The sequence below is a fragment of the Dendrobates tinctorius genome, unplaced genomic scaffold (genome assembly GCF_039654945.1).
Source record: "Dendrobates tinctorius isolate UK_male_01 unplaced genomic scaffold, ASM3965494v1 ptg000297l, whole genome shotgun sequence".
Classification (NCBI taxonomy): Eukaryota; Metazoa; Chordata; class Amphibia; order Anura; family Dendrobatidae; genus Dendrobates; species Dendrobates tinctorius.
The window spans coordinates 3,786,044-3,806,385 of NW_027361964.1; the positions used below are offsets into that span (position 1 = coordinate 3,786,044).

General features: G+C 55.2%; 1 protein-coding gene across 2 annotated transcripts; it reads left to right on the forward strand.

The window, feature by feature from the left end:
* Positions 1-17: 17 nt before the first annotated feature.
* Positions 18-18,796, forward strand: LOC141073160 (sesquipedalian-1-like). 2 transcript variants are annotated; one of them, XM_073560544.1, is made up of 2 exons: positions 18-3,919; positions 16,443-18,796. In XM_073560544.1, the coding sequence occupies exons 1-2, from the start codon at positions 3,760-3,762 to the stop codon at positions 16,964-16,966; spliced, it is 684 nt and encodes a 227-aa protein (XP_073416645.1). In that variant the 5' UTR covers positions 18-3,759; the 3' UTR covers positions 16,967-18,796. The 2 variants fall into 2 exon arrangements, with proteins under 2 accessions (XP_073416645.1, XP_073416647.1); XM_073560546.1 differs by lacking the exon at positions 18-3,919 and adding an exon at positions 4,821-5,061.
* Positions 18,797-20,342: the final 1,546 nt, after the last annotated feature.

The following is a 20,342-nucleotide window of genomic DNA, read 5'->3' on the forward strand; positions in this document are numbered from 1 at the left end:
AGAAGGCACGCCACGCCCCTATATCGCAAGCTCGAGGCTGAGTCACAAGCCCCGCCTACTTTGTAAATTCGCCCTCCCAGACTCTCGTCTCTATTACTCCGCCCACTGGTGACGTCGCTCCGCCCCCGACTGCATGGAAATGTGATAAATTTCGTTACAGACCGAAAAAATGCAGATTCTGGTCATGTGATGGCCGATGACCGGTGCCTGTCCCTGGGCCGTAGCTGACGACTGTTGCCTGGGCCGCGGCCGATGACTGGTGCCTTGTTATGAATGAGTCACCGTAGGAGACAAAAACAGAAATGCTAGCTAAGTCCAGAAAACCAGAGAAGTTGGCAGCTATCGGATTGCAGACCCCTGAACCTATCAACACAACTAGCAGTAGCCGTGGGGGGTTCCTACGGTGCCCTAGACCCCTCGATCACAGCCGGAGAACTACATAGCCTAAAGACAGAAAGGGAAATCTAAACTGCCCCAGAGCAGACCCCAAAGCAATAGGCAGCCCCCAACATATAATGACGGTGAAGCAAGACGAAAACACACAGATAGAAAGATAGGCTGAGCAAATGATGGGGCCCAAGCTAACTAGGTAGGACAGGATAGAAAAGCTGCTGTCTGCAATCCGCCAAAACCCTATCAAAACAAGAGCCAACAGCTGATAGGGAAAAAAGCCCTGAAGATGCTAGGCTTCAAAAAGACTATATCAGTACTCAGGTATTTTCTGAAGACAGAGCAAAAAGGAATTCAGCTCACCCAGCAGGGAATGGCAGAAATCCAGAAAAACAAGGCAAAACAAAACCAAAACACAAATGCAAAAAGCAGAGCAGAAAACTTAGCTTTTGAGGAGCAGGAATCAGACTGGTCTCCTAGAATCCCTCAGAGAGATCACCAGCAAGGCAGAAGGGCGTCGGCTGCCTTATATCCAGTCAGCAATTCCAGTCACCCAGTCATCATCATCCTGCACAGGTGCTTGGTAATCAGCCTCACTACCTTCCTTCACCAGAAGAGGGAGTTCATCAGACCTCAGTGGTGAAGGGGAAAATGAACTCACAACAGTGCCTGTTCCTGGGCCGCGGCCGATGACTGGTGCCTGTTCCTGGGCCGCGGCCGATGACTGGTGCCTGTTCCTGGGCCGCGGCCGATGACTGGTGCCTGTCCCTGGGCCGCGGCCGATGACTGGTGCCTGTTCCTGGGCCGCGGCCGATGACTGGTGCCTGTCCCTGGGCCGCGGCCGATGACTGGAGCCTGTTCCTGGGCCGCGGCCGATGACTGGTGCCTGTTCCTGGGCCGCGGCCGATGACTGGTGCCTGTTCCTGGGCCGCGGCCGATGACTGGTGCCTGTTCCTGGGCCACGGCTGATGACCGATGCCTGTTCCTGGGCGCGGCCGATGACTGGTGCCTGTTCCTGGGCCACGGCTGATGACCGATGCCTGTTCCTGGGCGCGGCCGGCGACTGGTGCCTGTTCCTGGGCCGCGGCCGATGACCGGTGCCTGGGCCGCGGCCGATGACTGGTGCCTGTTCCTGGGCCACGGCCAATGACTGGTGCCTGTTCCTGGGCCGCAGCTGACGACTGATGCCTGTCCCTGGGCCGCGGCCGATGACCGGTGCCTGTTCCTGGACGCGGCTGACGACTGGTGCCTGGGCCTCGGCCGGCGACTGGTGCCTGTTCCTGGGCCGCGGCTGACGACTGGTGCCTGGGCTGCGGCCGACGACTGGTGCCTGTTCCTGGGCCGCGGCTGATGACTGGTGCCTGGGCTGCGGCCGACGACTGGTGCCTGTTCCTGGGCCGCGGCTGACAACTGGTGCCTGGGCCGCGGCTGACGACTGGTGCCTGTTCCTGGGCCGCGGTTGATGACTGGTGCCGGTGCCTGGGCCGCGGTGACGACTGGTGCCTGTTCCTGGGCCGCGGTCGATGACTGGTGCCTGTTCCTGGGCCGCGGCTGACGACTGATGCCTGTTCCTGGGCCGCGGCATCTTAGGTTATGTTTACACTTGCCGGATTACATCAGGATTTGCTGCGGATTGAACGCGGCGTCTCCACTCTGCGTCCTAATACACGGGTCACACCCATGAATCCGGACATGTGGCCCGTCCTTTTAACGCAGCATGTCTGTTAACGTGGAGGAGACGCTCAGCCTACTCTATGTATACGATGCCGTGATTCCGGAGGAATTCATTGAGCACATCCGGAATCACCGTGCGTACAACAGGGGGCGGGGTTTCCGCTCCGTCCAAAGTGCAAGGAATGCGCTACGTGGAAACACGCTTTCCGTTATTCTGCATCTACGGTGTCCAGAAATGTGTTCTCTGTCCGGGGTCACAGTGCCCTGAGACCATGCAAGGCCAAGCTGGTGAATCTCTCCGACCCCCCCCAAACTTGCATGGCATCAACCCCCGCACAGCATGAGGCTCCGACCCAACGCCCCCTGCACAACGTGAGGGTCCAACCCCCTGCACAACATTGGCCCTGACCCCTGCATGATGTGAGGCTTCGACCCTGACTCCCGCACGATATAAGTCGTCAACCCCCGCATGACTTTGGCCCTGACCCCAGCATGATGTCAACCCAGACCTCCGTACGACGTCAACCCTGGCCCCCACACAATGTGAGGCTCCAACCCCCCGCTCAACATCAGCCCTGATCCCTTCATGACGTTTACCCCCACAGGATGTGAGGCTCCAACCCCTGCACGACATCTGCCCCGAGCCCCCCACGACGTCTGCCCAAACTCCCGCAAGACGTAGGCCCTGACTCCCCCGCACGATGTCTGCCCCAACCACCCACACCGCACGATATTGGCACATACCCCACACAACCCCAACCCCCACTCAATGTCTATCTCGACCCCTCCACGATGTCGACCTCGACCCCCCCCCACACAACGTCGGCCCTGACCCCGTCCATGACAATGGCCCCTACCCCTCCACAACATGGACCCCACCCCCCACACGACATCTGCCCCAACCGCCAACCTCGCATGATGTTGACCACGACCCCTCCACAACATCTGCCCCGACCCCTCTACAACGTCTGCCCCACCCCCCACATGACGTCTGCCCCAACCGCCAACCTCGCATGATGTTAACCATGACCCCGACCCCTCCACAACATCTGCCCCAAACCCTCCACAATGGCTGCCCTGACCCCTCCACGACATCTGCCCTGACCCCCGCACATCATCTCTCACCCCTCCACGATGTCAGCCCCAACCCCTCCATGAGGTTAGCCCCTACCGCTCCATCACATCAGCCCCAACCCCCACACGACGTTGGCCCCGAGCCCCTACACGACATCTGCCCCAACCCCTCCACAACGTCGGCCCCGACGGCTCAAGGACATCGATCCCAACCCATCTACGACGTCTGCCCCGACCCCCCTCACGACGTCGACTCAACCCACTCATGACTTCGACCCCGACCCCCGCACGACATTGGCCCTACCGCCCACGCAACATAGATCCTGCATGAAATCAGCCCCCAACCCCGGCTAGCAGACCGAGCACCTGCTGATCCTTGTGTCTCCACATTATGGTGGCAGCAGTGGGATATTACTCAACCTGGGGGAGCTTCAGGCGACTAGTTCTATCTGACACCGTCCAGGGCTCCACAACCAGGGAGGCATACTGACAGACCCAGCAGGTTTCAGATGCAACTATGTCCAATCCCACCAACTCGGCCTTGGGAAGAAGACCAGAGTGGATGTATAGCGTCAACAATAAGCAGAAACTCCAGGACCTTTGCCAGCTTCAACGGATTGAATGGGATTTAATCCCGGAACTATGGGATGCGGCGGAAGCCATGTGTGGACACAATGGATACGAGTCGTTTCTTGTCAAGTACGTGTAGAGTTTATTCGCAAGGAGGACATGGAATATGCGCTGAGAAAACTGGATTACACAAAGCTTTGTTGTCATGAAGGTGAGACCTCTTACATTTGTGACTGTACTTAGACATGTTGTGGACTGCTCTCCATAAGTGCAGAAGGATGATTGGAATCATAGAATGGTAGAGTTGGAAGGGACCTCCTGGGCCATCTGGTCCAACCCCCTGCTCAAAGCAGGATTCGCTAAATCATCCCAGTTAGATGTCTGTCCAGCCTCTGTTTGAAGACTTCCATTGAAGGAGAACTCACCACTTCTCGTGGCAGCTTGTTCCACTCATTGATCACCCTCACTGTCACCCATCTAATATCTAATCTGTGTCTCCTCCCATTCAGTTTCATCCCATTGCTTCTAGTCTTTCCTTGTGCAAATGAGAATAAAGTTGATCCTTCTACAATGTGACAGCCATTTAGATATTTGTAGACAGCTATTAAGTCTCCTCTTAGTCTTCTCTTTTGCAAGCAAAACATTGGCCCCCTTCCACCCACATGACATTGGCACCTGACCCTCTGCCAAGTTAGACCCAAACCCCCAAACGACATCGCTCCCCTGCACGCCCACATAACGTCGGCCCCCAAACCCACATACGATGTTGGCTCCTGTCCCACTGCACGACGTTGTCCCCAGTTTTTTACCCTCAAACATCAGCCTAGTCCCCCCAGATGACGACTCCTATCCCCCTGCGACGTCAGCCCCATTCCCTTACACACAACGCCAGCCCCATCACTTCCCCCCCGTGATGTCACCCCCAGCACAACATCGTTCCCCCGTAACGTCAGCCCCGTCCTCTCCCACACACAACATTGTCCCCCTGCTATGCCCACACCTGCCCCCTATCAGAGCTCTGCTGGGTCTTTAAGGACCCGACTTTGCACAGTTCAGCTCTTCCTCAGGTGCCAGGAGACTGCACTCTCTGAAGAGGTCAGGGAGGGAGACAGCAGGTACAAAAAGAGAGTGCTCAGCAGACACTCCCACCTGTCAGTGCAGGTGAGAAATTTATACTCCCCACCCCCAGATGGACTCCATGTGACAGCTGCAATGAGGAAGTGACATACCACACAAGGAACAGCAGGAAGAGACAGCCGGAGAGAGATCAGCCCACAACAAAAGTGACAGCAAGAGAGAGAGTAGACAGAGGTGAGTCTGCTGGAGAAAGACAGCCGGAGAGAGCAGACACAGGTGAGGCAGCCGGAGAGAGCAGACACAGGTGTGGCAGCCGGAGAGAGCAGACAGTTGAGACAGCTGGAGAGAGTGCAAACACAGTTGAAACTTCCGTACAAGAGGCAGCCAGTGAGAGAGCAGCCCCAACAAAAGTGACAGCCTGAGAGAGATCAGATACAGGTGAGACTGCTGTACAACAGACAGCCGGCAAGAGATCAGACACAATAAACACAAACCCTAGAAATGGTAGGTTCTTGTCAGCGCTGTGGATGGGCAGAAAGTGACAGCCGGACCCGAAAGATCAGACACAGCTGTATAATGCTGCTCCCTATAGAGTGATGCTGACCCCAGTGCCAGGGAGATGGTCCTGACCCCAGTGCCAGAGAGATGGTCCTGACCCCAGTGCCAGAAAGATGGTCCTGACCCCAGTGCCAGAGAGATGGTCCTGACCCCAGTGCCAGAGAGATGGTCCTGACCCCAGTGCCAGAGAGATGGTCCTGACCCCAGTGCCAGAGAGATGGTCCTGACCCCAGTGCCAGAGAGATGGTCCTGAGCCCAGTGCCAGAGAGATGGTCCTGACCCCAGTGCCAGTGAGATGGTCCTGACCCCAGTGCCAGGGAGATAATACTGACCCCAGTGCCAGGGAGATAATACTGACCCCAGTGCCAGGGAGATAATACTGACCCCAGTGCCAGGAGGATAATACTGACCCCAGTGCCAGTGAGATGGTCCTGACCCCAGTGCCAGGGAGATAATACTGACCCCAGTGCCAGGGAGATAATACTGACCCCAGTGCCAGGGAGATAATACTGACCCCAGTGCCAGGGAGATGGTCCTGACCCCAGTGCCAGTGAAATAATACTGACCCCAGTGCCAGGAGAATAATACTGACTCCAGAGCCAGGGAGATAATACTGACCCCAGTGCCAGGGAGATAATACTGACCCCAGTGCCAGGGAGATAATACTGACCCCAGTGCCAGGGAGATAATACTGACCCCAGTGCCAGGGAGATGGTCCTGACCCCAGTGCCAGGGAGATGGTCCTGACCCCAGTGCCAGAGAGATGGTCCTGACCCCAGTGCCAGAGAGATGGTCCTGACCCCAGTGCCAGAGAGATGGTCCTGACCCCAGTGCCAGAGAGATGGTCCTGACCCCAGTGCCAGTGAGATGGTCCTGACCCCAGTGCCAGGGAGATAATACTGACCCCAGTGCCAGGGAGATAATACTGACCCCAGAGCCAGGGAGATGGTCCTGACTCCAGTGCCAGGGAGATAATACTGACCCCTGAGCCAGGGAGATAATACTGACCCCAGTGCCAGGGAGATGGTCCTGACCCCAGTGCCAGGGAGATAATACTGACCCCAGTGCCAGTGAGATGGTCCTGACCCCAGTGCCAGTGAGATGGTCCTGACCCCAGTGCCAGTGAGATGGTCCTGACCCCAGTGCCAGGGAGATAATACTGACCCCAGTGCCAGGGAGATAATACTGACCCCAGTGCCAGGGAGATAATACTGACCCCAGTGCCAGGGAGATGGTCCTGATCCCAGTGCCAGGGAGATAATACTGACCCCAGTGCCAGGGAGATGGTCCTGACCCCAGTGCCAGGAGGATAATACTGACCCCAGAGCCAGGGAGATAATACTGACCCCAGAGCCAGGGAGATGGTCCTGACCCCAGTGCCAGGGAGATGGTCCTGACCCCAGTGCCAGGGAGATGGTCCTGACCCCAGTGCCAGGGAGATGGTCCTGACCCCAGTGCCAGGGAGATAATACTGACCCCAGTGCCAGGGAGATAATACTGACCCTAGAGCCAGGGAGATAATACTGACCCCAGAGCCAGGGAGATGATCCTGACCCCAGTGCCAGGGAGATGGTCCTGACCCCAGTGCCAGGGAGATGGTCCTGACCCCAGTGCCAGGGAGATGGTCCTGACCCCAGTGCCAGGGAGATAATACTGACCCCAGTGCCAGGGAGATAATACTGACCCCAGTGCCAGGGAGATAATACTGACCCCAGAGCCAGGGAGATAATACTGACCCCAGAGCCAGGGAGATGGTCCTGACTCCAGTGCCAGGGAGATAATACTGACCCCAGTGCCAGGGAGATAATACTGACCCCAGTGCCAGGGAGATGGTCCTGACCCCAGTGCCAGGGAGATAATACTGACCTCAGTGCCAGGGAGATGGTCCTGACCCCAGTGCCAGGAGGATAATACTGACCCCAGTGCCAGGGAGATGGTCCTGACCCCAGTGCCAGGAGGATAATTCTGACCCAGTGCCAGTGAGATGGTCCTGACCCCAGTGCCAGGGAGATAATACTGACCCCAGTGCCAGGGAGATGCTCCTGACCCCAGTGCCAGGGAGATAATACTGACCCCAGTGCCAGGGAGATGGTCCTGACCCCAGTGCCAGGAGGATAATTCTGACCCAATACCAGTGAGATGGTCCTGACCCCAGTGCCAGGGAGATAATACTGACCCCAGTGCCAGGGAGATAATACTGACCCCAGTGCCAGGGAGATAATACTGACTCCAGAGCCAGGGAGATAATACTGACCCCAGTGCCAGGGAGATAATACTGACCCCAGAGCCAGGGAGATGGTCCTGACCCCAGTGCCAGGAGGATAATACTGACCCCAGTGCCAGGAGGATAATACTGACCCCAGAGCCAGGGAGATAATACTGACCCCAGTGCCAGGAGGATAATACTGACCCCAGTGCCAGGGAGATAATACTGACCCCAGTGCCAGGGAGATAATACTGACCCCAGTGCCAGGGAGATAATACTGACCCCAGTGCCAGGGAGATAATACTGACCCCAGTGCCAGGGAGATGGTCCTGACCCCAGTGCCAGGGAGATGGTCCTGACCCCAGTGCCAGGGAGATGGTCCTGACCCCAGTGCCAGGGAGATGATACTGACCCCAGAGCCAGGGAGATAATACTGACCCCAGAGCCAGGGAGATGGTCCTGACCTCAGAGCCAGGGAGATGGTCCTGACCTCAGTGCCAGGGAGATGGTCCTGACCCCAGTGCCAGGGAGATAATACTGACCCCAGTGCCAGGGAGATAATACTGACCCCAGTGCCAGGGAGATAATACTGACCCCAGTGCCAGGGAGATGGTCCTGACCCCAGTGCCAGGAGGATAATACTGACCCCAGTGCCAGGAGGATAATACTGACCCCAGAGCCAGGGAGATAATACTGACCCTAGTGCCAGGAGGATAATACTGACCCCAGTGCCAGGAGGATAATACTGACCCCAGAGCCAGGGAGATAATACTGACCCCAGTGCCAGGAGGATAATTCTGACCCAGTGCCAGTGAGATAATACTGACCCCAGTGCCAGGGAGATAATACTGACCCCAGTGCCAGGGAGATGGTCCTGACCCCAGTGCCAGGGAGATAATACTGACCCCAGTGCCAGGGAGATAATACTGACCCCAGTGCCAGGGAGATGGTCCTGACCCCAGTGCCAGGAGGATAATACTGACCCCAGTGCCAGGAGGATAATACTGACCCCAGTGCCAGGAGGATAATTCTGACCCAGTGCCAGTGAGATAATACTGACCCCAGTGCCAGGGAGATAATACTGACCCCAGTGCCAGTGAGATAATACTGACCCCAGTGCCAGGGAGATGGTCCTGACCCCAGTGCCAGGGAGATAATACTGACCCCAGTGCCAGGGAGATAATACTGACCCCAGTGCCAGGGAGATGGTCCTGACCCCAGTGCCAGGAGGATAATACTGACCCCAGTGCCAGGAGGATAATACTGACCCCAGTGCCAGGAGGATAATACTGACCCCAGTGCCAGGGAGATAATACTGACCCCAGTGCCAGGGAGATGGTTCTGACCCCAGTGCCAGGGAGATAATACTGACCCCAGTGCCAGGGAGATAATACTGACCCCAGTGCCAGGGAGATGGTCCTGACCCCAGTGCCAGTGAAATAATACTGACCCCAGTGCCAGGAGAATAATACTGACTCCAGAGCCAGGGAGATAATACTGACCCCAGTGCCAGGGAGATAATACTGACCCCAGTGCCAGGGAGATAATACTGACCCCAGTGCCAGGGAGATAATACTGACCCCAGTGCCAGGGAGATGGTCCTGACCCCAGTGCCAGGGAGATGGTCCTGACCCCAGTGCCAGAGAGATGGTCCTGACCCCAGTGCCAGAGAGATGGTCCTGACCCCAGTGCCAGAGAGATGGTCCTGACCCCAGTGCCAGAGAGATGGTCCTGACCCCAGTGCCAGTGAGATGGTCCTGACCCCAGTGCCAGGGAGATAATACTGACCCCAGTGCCAGGGAGATAATACTGACCCCAGAGCCAGGGAGATGGTCCTGACTCCAGTGCCAGGGAGATAATACTGACCCCTGAGCCAGGGAGATAATACTGACCCCAGTGCCAGGGAGATGGTCCTGACCCCAGTGCCAGGGAGATAATACTGACCCCAGTGCCAGTGAGATGGTCCTGACCCCAGTGCCAGTGAGATGGTCCTGACCCCAGTGCCAGTGAGATGGTCCTGACCCCAGTGCCAGGGAGATAATACTGACCCCAGTGCCAGGGAGATAATACTGACCCCAGTGCCAGGGAGATAATACTGACCCCAGTGCCAGGGAGATGGTCCTGATCCCAGTGCCAGGGAGATAATACTGACCCCAGTGCCAGGGAGATGGTCCTGACCCCAGTGCCAGGAGGATAATACTGACCCCAGAGCCAGGGAGATAATACTGACCCCAGAGCCAGGGAGATGGTCCTGACCCCAGTGCCAGGGAGATGGTCCTGACCCCAGTGCCAGGGAGATGGTCCTGACCCCAGTGCCAGGGAGATGGTCCTGACCCCAGTGCCAGGGAGATAATACTGACCCCAGTGCCAGGGAGATAATACTGACCCTAGAGCCAGGGAGATAATACTGACCCCAGAGCCAGGGAGATGATCCTGACCCCAGTGCCAGGGAGATGGTCCTGACCCCAGTGCCAGGGAGATGGTCCTGACCCCAGTGCCAGGGAGATGGTCCTGACCCCAGTGCCAGGGAGATAATACTGACCCCAGTGCCAGGGAGATAATACTGACCCCAGTGCCAGGGAGATAATACTGACCCCAGAGCCAGGGAGATAATACTGACCCCAGAGCCAGGGAGATGGTCCTGACTCCAGTGCCAGGGAGATAATACTGACCCCAGTGCCAGGGAGATAATACTGACCCCAGTGCCAGGGAGATGGTCCTGACCCCAGTGCCAGGGAGATAATACTGACCTCAGTGCCAGGGAGATGGTCCTGACCCCAGTGCCAGGAGGATAATACTGACCCCAGTGCCAGGGAGATGGTCCTGACCCCAGTGCCAGGAGGATAATTCTGACCCAGTGCCAGTGAGATGGTCCTGACCCCAGTGCCAGGGAGATAATACTGACCCCAGTGCCAGGGAGATGCTCCTGACCCCAGTGCCAGGGAGATAATACTGACCCCAGTGCCAGGGAGATGGTCCTGACCCCAGTGCCAGGAGGATAATTCTGACCCAATACCAGTGAGATGGTCCTGACCCCAGTGCCAGGGAGATAATACTGACCCCAGTGCCAGGGAGATAATACTGACCCCAGTGCCAGGGAGATAATACTGACTCCAGAGCCAGGGAGATAATACTGACCCCAGTGCCAGGGAGATAATACTGACCCCAGAGCCAGGGAGATGGTCCTGACCCCAGTGCCAGGAGGATAATACTGACCCCAGTGCCAGGAGGATAATACTGACCCCAGAGCCAGGGAGATAATACTGACCCCAGTGCCAGGAGGATAATACTGACCCCAGTGCCAGGGAGATAATACTGACCCCAGTGCCAGGGAGATAATACTGACCCCAGTGCCAGGGAGATAATACTGACCCCAGTGCCAGGGAGATAATACTGACCCCAGTGCCAGGGAGATGGTCCTGACCCCAGTGCCAGGGAGATGGTCCTGACCCCAGTGCCAGGGAGATGGTCCTGACCCCAGTGCCAGGGAGATGATACTGACCCCAGAGCCAGGGAGATAATACTGACCCCAGAGCCAGGGAGATGGTCCTGACCTCAGAGCCAGGGAGATGGTCCTGACCTCAGTGCCAGGGAGATGGTCCTGACCCCAGTGCCAGGGAGATAATACTGACCCCAGTGCCAGGGAGATAATACTGACCCCAGTGCCAGGGAGATAATACTGACCCCAGTGCCAGGGAGATGGTCCTGACCCCAGTGCCAGGAGGATAATACTGACCCCAGTGCCAGGAGGATAATACTGACCCCAGAGCCAGGGAGATAATACTGACCCTAGTGCCAGGAGGATAATACTGACCCCAGTGCCAGGAGGATAATACTGACCCCAGAGCCAGGGAGATAATACTGACCCCAGTGCCAGGAGGATAATTCTGACCCAGTGCCAGTGAGATAATACTGACCCCAGTGCCAGGGAGATAATACTGACCCCAGTGCCAGGGAGATGGTCCTGACCCCAGTGCCAGGGAGATAATACTGACCCCAGTGCCAGGGAGATAATACTGACCCCAGTGCCAGGGAGATGGTCCTGACCCCAGTGCCAGGAGGATAATACTGACCCCAGTGCCAGGAGGATAATACTGACCCCAGTGCCAGGAGGATAATTCTGACCCAGTGCCAGTGAGATAATACTGACCCCAGTGCCAGGGAGATAATACTGACCCCAGTGCCAGTGAGATAATACTGACCCCAGTGCCAGGGAGATGGTCCTGACCCCAGTGCCAGGGAGATAATACTGACCCCAGTGCCAGGGAGATAATACTGACCCCAGTGCCAGGGAGATGGTCCTGACCCCAGTGCCAGGAGGATAATACTGACCCCAGTGCCAGGAGGATAATACTGACCCCAGTGCCAGGAGGATAATACTGACCCCAGTGCCAGGGAGATAATACTGACCCCAGTGCCAGGGAGATGGTTCTGACCCCAGTGCCAGGGAGATAATACTGACCCCAGTGCCAGGGAGATGGTCCTGACCCCAGTGCCAGGGAAATAATACTGACCCCAGTGCCAGGGAGATGGTCCTGACCCCAGTGCAGGAGGATAATTCTGACCCAGTGCCAGTGAGATGGTCCTTACCCCAGTGCCAGGGAGATAATACTGACCCCAGTGCCAGGGAGATAATACTGACCCCAGTGCCAGGGAGATGGTCCTGACCCCAGTGCCAGGAGGATAATACTGACCCCAGTGCCAGGAGGATAATACTGACCCCAGAGCCAGGGAGATAATACTGACCCCAGTGCCAGGAGGATAATACTGACCCCAGTGCCAGGGAGATAATACTGACCCCAGTGCCAGGGAGATGGTCCTGACCCCAGTGCCAGGGAGATAATACTGACCCCAGTGCCAGGGAGATGGTCCTGACCCCAGTGCCAGGGAAATAATACTGACCCCAGTGCCAGGGAGATAATACTGACCCCAGTGCCAGGGAGATGGTCCTGACCCCAGTGCCAGGAGGACAATACTGACCCCAGAGCCAGGGAGATAATACTGACCCCAGTGCCAGGGAGATAATACTGACCCCAGTGCCAGGGAGATAATACTGACCCCAGTGCCAGGAGGATAATACTGACCCCAGTGCCAGTGAGATGGTCCTGACCCCAGTGCCAGGGAGATAATACTGACCCCAGTGCCAGGGAGATAATACTGACCCCAGTGCCAGGGAGATGGTCCTGACCCCAGTGCCAGGAGGATAATTCTGACCCAATACCAGTGAGATGGTCCTGACCCCAGTGCCAGGGAGATAATACTGACCCCAGTGCCAGGGAGATAATACTGACCCCAGTGCCAGGGAGATAATACTGACTCCAGAGCCAGGGAGATAATACTGACCCCAGTGCCAGGGAGATAATACTGACCCCAGAGCCAGGGAGATGGTCCTGACCCCAGTGCCAGGAGGATAATACTGACCCCAGTGCCAGGAGGATAATACTGACCCCAGAGCCAGGGAGATAATACTGACCCCAGTGCCAGGAGGATAATACTGACCCCAGTGCCAGGGAGATAATACTGACCCCAGTGCCAGGGAGATAATACTGACCCCAGTGCCAGGGAGATAATACTGACCCCAGTGCCAGGGAGATAATACTGACCCCAGTGCCAGGGAGATGGTCCTGACCCCAGTGCCAGGGAGATGGTCCTGACCCCAGTGCCAGGGAGATGGTCCTGACCCCAGTGCCAGGGAGATAATACTGACCCCAGAGCCAGGGAGATAATACTGACCCCAGAGCCAGGGAGATGGTCCTGACCTCAGAGCCAGGGAGATGGTCCTGACCTCAGTGCCAGGGAGATGGTCCTGACCCCAGTGCCAGGGAGATAATACTGACCCCAGTGCCAGGGAGATAATACTGACCCCAGTGCCAGGGAGATAATACTGACCCCAGTGCCAGGGAGATGGTCCTGACCCCAGTGCCAGGAGGATAATACTGACCCCAGTGCCAGGAGGATAATACTGACCCCAGAGCCAGGGAGATAATACTGACCCTAGTGCCAGGAGGATAATACTGACCCCAGTGCCAGGAGGATAATACTGACCCCAGAGCCAGGGAGATAATACTGACCCCAGTGCCAGGAGGATAATTCTGACCCAGTGCCAGTGAGATAATACTGACCCCAGTGCCAGGGAGATAATACTGACCCCAGTGCCAGGGAGATGGTCCTGACCCCAGTGCCAGGGAGATAATACTGACCCCAGTGCCAGGGAGATAATACTGACCCCAGTGCCAGGGAGATGGTCCTGACCCCAGTGCCAGGAGGATAATACTGACCCCAGTGCCAGGAGGATAATACTGACCCCAGTGCCAGGAGGATAATTCTGACCCAGTGCCAGTGAGATAATACTGACCCCAGTGCCAGGGAGATAATACTGACCCCAGTGCCAGTGAGATAATACTGACCCCAGTGCCAGGGAGATGGTCCTGACCCCAGTGCCAGGGAGATAATACTGACCCCAGTGCCAGGGAGATAATACTGACCCCAGTGCCAGGGAGATGGTCCTGACCCCAGTGCCAGGAGGATAATACTGACCCCAGTGCCAGGAGGATAATACTGACCCCAGTGCCAGGAGGATAATACTGACCCCAGTGCCAGGGAGATAATACTGACCCCAGTGCCAGGGAGATGGTTCTGACCCCAGTGCCAGGGAGATAATACTGACCCCAGTGCCAGGGAGATGGTCCTGACCCCAGTGCCAGGGAAATAATACTGACCCCAGTGCCAGGGAGATGGTCCTGACCCCAGTGCAGGAGGATAATTCTGACCCAGTGCCAGTGAGATGGTCCTTACCCCAGTGCCAGGGAGATAATACTGACCCCAGTGCCAGGGAGATAATACTGACCCCAGTGCCAGGGAGATGGTCCTGACCCCAGTGCCAGGAGGATAATACTGACCCCAGTGCCAGGAGGATAATACTGACCCCAGAGCCAGGGAGATAATACTGACCCCAGTGCCAGGAGGATAATACTGACCCCAGTGCCAGGGAGATAATACTGACCCCAGTGCCAGGGAGATGGTCCTGACCCCAGTGCCAGGGAGATAATACTGACCCCAGTGCCAGGGAGATAATACTGACCCCAGTGCCAGGGAGATGGTCCTTACCCCAGTGCCAGGAGGATAATACTGACCCCAGTGCCAGGAGGATAATACTGACCCCAGAGCCAGGGAGATAATACTGACCCCAGTGCCAGGAGGATAATACTGACCCCAGTGCCAGGGAGATAATACTGACCCCAGTGCCAGGGAGATGGTCCTGACCCCAGTGCCAGGGAGATAATACTGACCCCAGTGCCAGGGAGATGGTCCTGACCCCAGTGCCAGGGAAATAATACTGACCCCAGTGCCAGGGAGATAATACTGACCCCAGTGCCAGGGAGATGGTCCTGACCCCAGTGCCAGGGAGATAATACTGACCCCAGTGCCAGGGAGATAATACTGACCCCAGTGCCAGGGAGATGGTCCTTACCCCAGTGCCAGGAGGATAATACTGACCCCAGTGCCAGGAGGATAATACTGACCCCAGAGCCAGGGAGATAATACTGACCCCAGTGCCAGGAGGATAATACTGACCCCAGTGCCAGGGAGATAATACTGACCCCAGTGCCAGGGAGATGGTCCTGACCCCAGTGCCAGGGAGATAATACTGACCCCAGTGCCAGGGAGATGGTCCTGACCCCAGTGCCAGGGAAATAATACTGACCCCAGTGCCAGGGAGATAATACTGACCCCAGTGCCAGGGAGATGGTCCTGACCCCAGTGCCAGGAGGACAATACTGACCCCAGAGCCAGGGAGATAATACTGACCCCAGTGCCAGGGAGATAATACTGACCCCAGTGCCAGGGAGATAATACTGACCCCAGTGCCAGGAGGATAATACTGACCCCAGTGCCAGTGAGATGGTCCTGACCCCAGTGCCAGGGAGATAATACTGACCCCAGTGCCAGGGAGATAATACTGACCCCTGTGCCAGAGAGATGGTCCTGACCCCAGTGTCAGGGAGATAATATTGACCCCAGTGCCAGTGAGATGGTCCTGACCCCCAGTGCCAGAGAGGTGGTCCTGACCCCAGTGCCAGAGAGATGGTCCTGACCCTAGTGCCAGGGAGATGGTCCTGACCCTAGTGCCAAGGAGATGGTCCTAACCCCAGTGCCAGAGAGATGGTCCTGACCCCAGAGCCAGGGACATGGTCCTGACCCCAGTGCTAGGGAGATGGTCCTGACCCAGTACGAGTGAGATGGTCCTGACCCAGTACGAGTGAGATGGTCCTGACCCCAGTGCCAGAGAGATGGTCCTGACCCAGTACGAGTGAGATGGTCCTGACCCGAGTGTCAGGGAGATAATACTGACCCCGTTACCAGTGAGATGGTCCTGACCACCGTGCCAGTGAGATAGTCCTGACCCCAATGCCAGGGAGATGGTCCTGAGAGCTGGTCCTGACCCCAGTGCCAGAGAGATAGTCCTGACCCGGACCCAGTACCAATGAGACAGTCCTGACCCCGGTGCCAGTGAGATGGTTCTGATCCCAATACCAGGGAGATGGTCCTTACCCCAGTGCCAGGGAGATGGTCCTAATCCAGGTTCCAGGGACATGGTCCTGACCTCAGTACCAGTGAATTGGTTCTGACCTTGGTGCCAGGGAGATGCTCCTGACCCCAGTGCTAGGAAGATGGCCCTGGCCCAGTAATAGTGAGATGGCCCTGAACCCATTGTCAGTGAGTACTAGTGAATTGGTTCTGCTTTTCTGTTGATCTCTGCCGCCCCAGTACATAATTACGCTGTGGCAGCCGGGAATCCTGCCTCAGTGCGGCCTCGCCTGTCTGCCAGGAAAGCTTGGGATGCAGCTCCGTCTCCTCAGACTTACTAAGATGTCAACTTTGTTTCTTCCAGGAGCCTCAATGAAGCTGGAGACCAGTTCCCGACTTGCTTGTTGCTCCCCAGAGAAAGAAGGCTACCTGCTGAAGAAAGGTGGCCGCCACGCATCCTACAACCGCCGCTGGTTCATGCTGTGTGGAAACTTGCTTCTGTACTGGGAACGGCAAGGAGACCCCCAGCCACTGGGACTCATATTGCTGGAGGGGAGCACCGTCACCCTGAGAAGCTCCAAGCTGGAGTTTGCCTTCTGCCTCTGTTCTGTCTCTCGTGTTTACAAAATGGCAGCCGAAAGCCAACGAGAACTGGAGTTGTGGGTGCGGGCGTTACTCAGTGCCAATCTGGGCTACACCAAGGCCCTTGTGGGCGAGCTGCGGAGTCAGTACCAGAGCCTCACACAGGAACCCGCCAAACCCTCAGCAAGAAGCCAAATAGATCAGGCCTGTGACGAGCTGCAATGGGGCGCTGAATTTGGAGTCCTGCACCAGTGGCTGGGTGAGGAGGTCACCCGTCTGCGGCCCAACAGCCTCATGCACTTCTGATATAACAAGTGAGCGGAGGTCGCTCACCTGTGGCCCAGCAATCAATGACCCGTGTGTCCCAGTGAAAAAGAGCTGATAACTATCGTCCAGAAAGACTCTGCCCTCTGGACTCCAGCCCTTCTCGAACATTGGCTTCAATATTGACACAAGTGAGAGTCATCTGCATTTTCATCTCATAAATGCATGAAAATAAGCAACCGTCATCTGTCTCTTTTGAGACATCTGCTTTACTCTAAGTGCTGGGGTCATATCTGGGCTCATGTCATCCAGATATTTCCATTACTGAGAGAGATGACAGTTGGTGCTCTGAAAATTCTATGAAGGGGAGGAGCAAGGGGCAGCTACAGAGAGGGAGTGGCTAGAGCCAGGCAGAGAGGGAGGAGCTAGAGACAGGCAGAGACGAAAAGCTAGAAGCAGTGGGGAGAAGTTAGAGGCAGCCACAGAGGAGGAGCTAGAGGAAGATAGAGTGTATAGGACGCCACAAAGGGGGAGGAACTAGAGGCAGACCAAGGTGGTGGAGTTAGAGGAAGCCACAAAGGGGGAGGAGCTAGAGACAAAAATGTTTTGTAAGTTCTTCAGAAATGCGATCACATTTCTCCATAGAACTTCACGAGCACCAACTGTCATATCCAATCACAGTCATTGGACGGTCTGTATTTACTGAAGACACATTTTACCCGTGAGTTCAGAGTGAAGCAGATTTCCCCAATGAGACATGTGGTCGCCTTGGAATCAGGTGTCAGGTCCAGGAGGCCATACTGTAATTATTGTAAAGAACTCTTTCCTATACTGATGTCTCCTACAGATGTAATAGACGTCCGCTGGCCTTGGTGAGGAGAAGCTGCCCAATGTTTGTATTGACAACACAGATGTAATAAATGAGGTCAGAGGCATCCCCCCCCACAATGAGGAATCCTGACCCATCCCTTCATTACGGGACCTCCCATTACATACAAGCCTCGGACCCGCATATGTTTGCTTTTATTAAAGTATTTTTGTATTTAGGAAAAGAAAGAACTTATGAACAATTGTAGATTCACCATTAGAATGGGTAATGTGAGCAGGAGTAACAATAAGGCAGAGGGATCCATCCCCTGAGGAACATCCGATATCTCCTGGCCCATCACAAGCTGCCGTGTGAATGTGACAATGACCTCGAGTCTTCGCCTCCTGATACCCTCAGAAATGTTCGCGTTCCAGGAGCCAGGAACGGAGGAGAGAGAACGAGGCATCTCCGCGTCACTACGCGGTTGTCAGCTCTACAACTGCCTCATGATATTCTTCTCGTCCATGTAGATAACCTGAGCTCCGTCCTCTTCATTTTTCAATTGTGGCAGAGATTGGAGAGAAGACCTCCTCCCCCGGGCCAAGCAGCAAGACACCATCGGGACGGACCGCTTGGTCCCCGTCGCTGCCCGCTGGTAGCGCAGTTGGCCTGAGACATCTTTTACGTGTTTTTCTGCATCTTGTTGATGAAAGATTCCTAGTTTTCATAGACATGTCTAATTGGTCATTGTATCGCGAGGCTTCGGCACACCCTGTGTCCCTCTGAGGGTTTGGCCTATGATCTGATTCTCAGTAGTGGGAGGATGGGAGACATTCTTGTCCTTGGACCACAGGAGTCGATATATTGGATGATGTTGTATTCGGGACGTCCACACTTTGTCAGTGAAGTTTGCGTCTAATCTCTGGAGACGCGACGGAACCATTCAATGATATTTGTCCTCATTACATCACATTAGAAGCTTCCGACTGTCGGATTCTTGTAACTGGGGGAAATTGTGTTCCTCACCTTCCAGGTAGAAATTAATAAAGGATTCATTTTTATTACTAGCGGTAATCTGTCATAACTAAAATGAAGGTTTACCAAGGAATCCCCCCGACCCTGATGCTGCAGCCAGAGGGTCCATGTAACCAGACATGATCAGCTGCCGAGTTGCCCGGTCTTACATTGGTGCCATTCTCTGTACGCTGATGTACATCGAGGTGGTGAGCTGTGCCGATGCCTCGTCCTCCCATATACTCGTGTGCTAGTTTTATTACTAGCGGTAATCTGTCATAACTAAAATGGAGGTTTACCAAGAAATCCCCCCGACCCCGATGCTGCAGCCAGAGGGTCCATGTAACCAGACATGATCAGCTGCCGAGTTGCCCGGTCTTACATTGGTGCCATTCTCTGTACGCTGACGTACGTCGAGGCGGTGAGCTGTGCCGGTGCCTCGTCATCCCATATACTCGTGTGCTAGTTTTATTACTAGCGGTAATCTGTCATAACTAAAATGAAGGTTTACCAAGGAATCCCCCTGACCCCGATGCTGCAGCCAGAGGGTCCATGTAACCAGACATGATCAGCTGCCGAGTTGCCCGGTCTTACATTGGTGCCATTCTCTGTACGCTGACGTACGTCGAGGCGGTGAGCTGTGCCGGTGCCTCGTCATCCCATACACTCGTGCGCTAGTTTATTCTCTATTCTTCCAGCATTATATATATTGCGAGTGTTTAACACAAGCGAAAAGGAATTAGTGTTGTGTGACCACTCCGAATATACAGCCTATAAAACACGACTACAAATAACGTCTAATTATTGATATAACGTGATAACAAAACACAGACTCAACGGGAAAGAAAGCAGGAGGCAGAAACGAATATAATAAGGCATCACAGAGCGATGTGTTGCAACATCAGAGGCACCGAAACCATCAACGGGAAATGCCAGATTTCAGCCATATGGAATTATTCTAGAAATAGAATAATAAATAATATACGATATTAGGGTCATAGATAATAAATACCAATAAAAAGGGCCGTGAGAAAGCCGCGCCATACAGAATGGGTCATACACAGGGGCGTCTTGCTAAATTAGAATATCATCAGAAAGTGAATTGATTTCAGTTCTTCAATACAAAAAGTGACTCTCCTATATTCTATAGAGTCGTTACACACAGAGTGATCTATTCCACGGGTTTATTTCTGGTAATGATGATGATTATGGCTTACAGCCAATGAGAACCCGAAAGTCATTATCTCAGTAAATTAGAATAATTAACAATAAACACCTGTAAAGGCTTCTAAGAGTTTATAAAGGTCCCTTACTCTGTTTCAGTAGCTCCACAATCATGGGGAAGACTGCTGACCCAACAGATGTCCAGAAGGCAGTCACTGACACACTCCACAATCATGGGAAAGACTGCTGACCTGACAGATGTCCAGAAGGCAGTCACTGACACACTCCACAATCATGGGAAAGACTGCTGACCTGACAGATGTCCAGAAGGCAGTCACTGACACACTCCACAATCATGGGAAAGACTGCTGACCTGACAGATGTCCAGAAGGCAGTCACTGACACACTTCACAATCATGGGAAAGACTGCTG

Bases quoted from the DNA above. Each gene is read 5' to 3' on its own strand.
- LOC141073160 (XM_073560544.1), top strand. From the start codon at position 3,760: ATGGGATTTAATCCCGGAACTATGGGATGCGGCGGAAGCCATGTGTGG. The intron at 3,920-16,442 runs GTGAGACCTCTT...TGTTTCTTCCAG, and splicing joins AAAGCTTTGTTGTCATGAAG to GAGCCTCAATGAAGCTGGAG.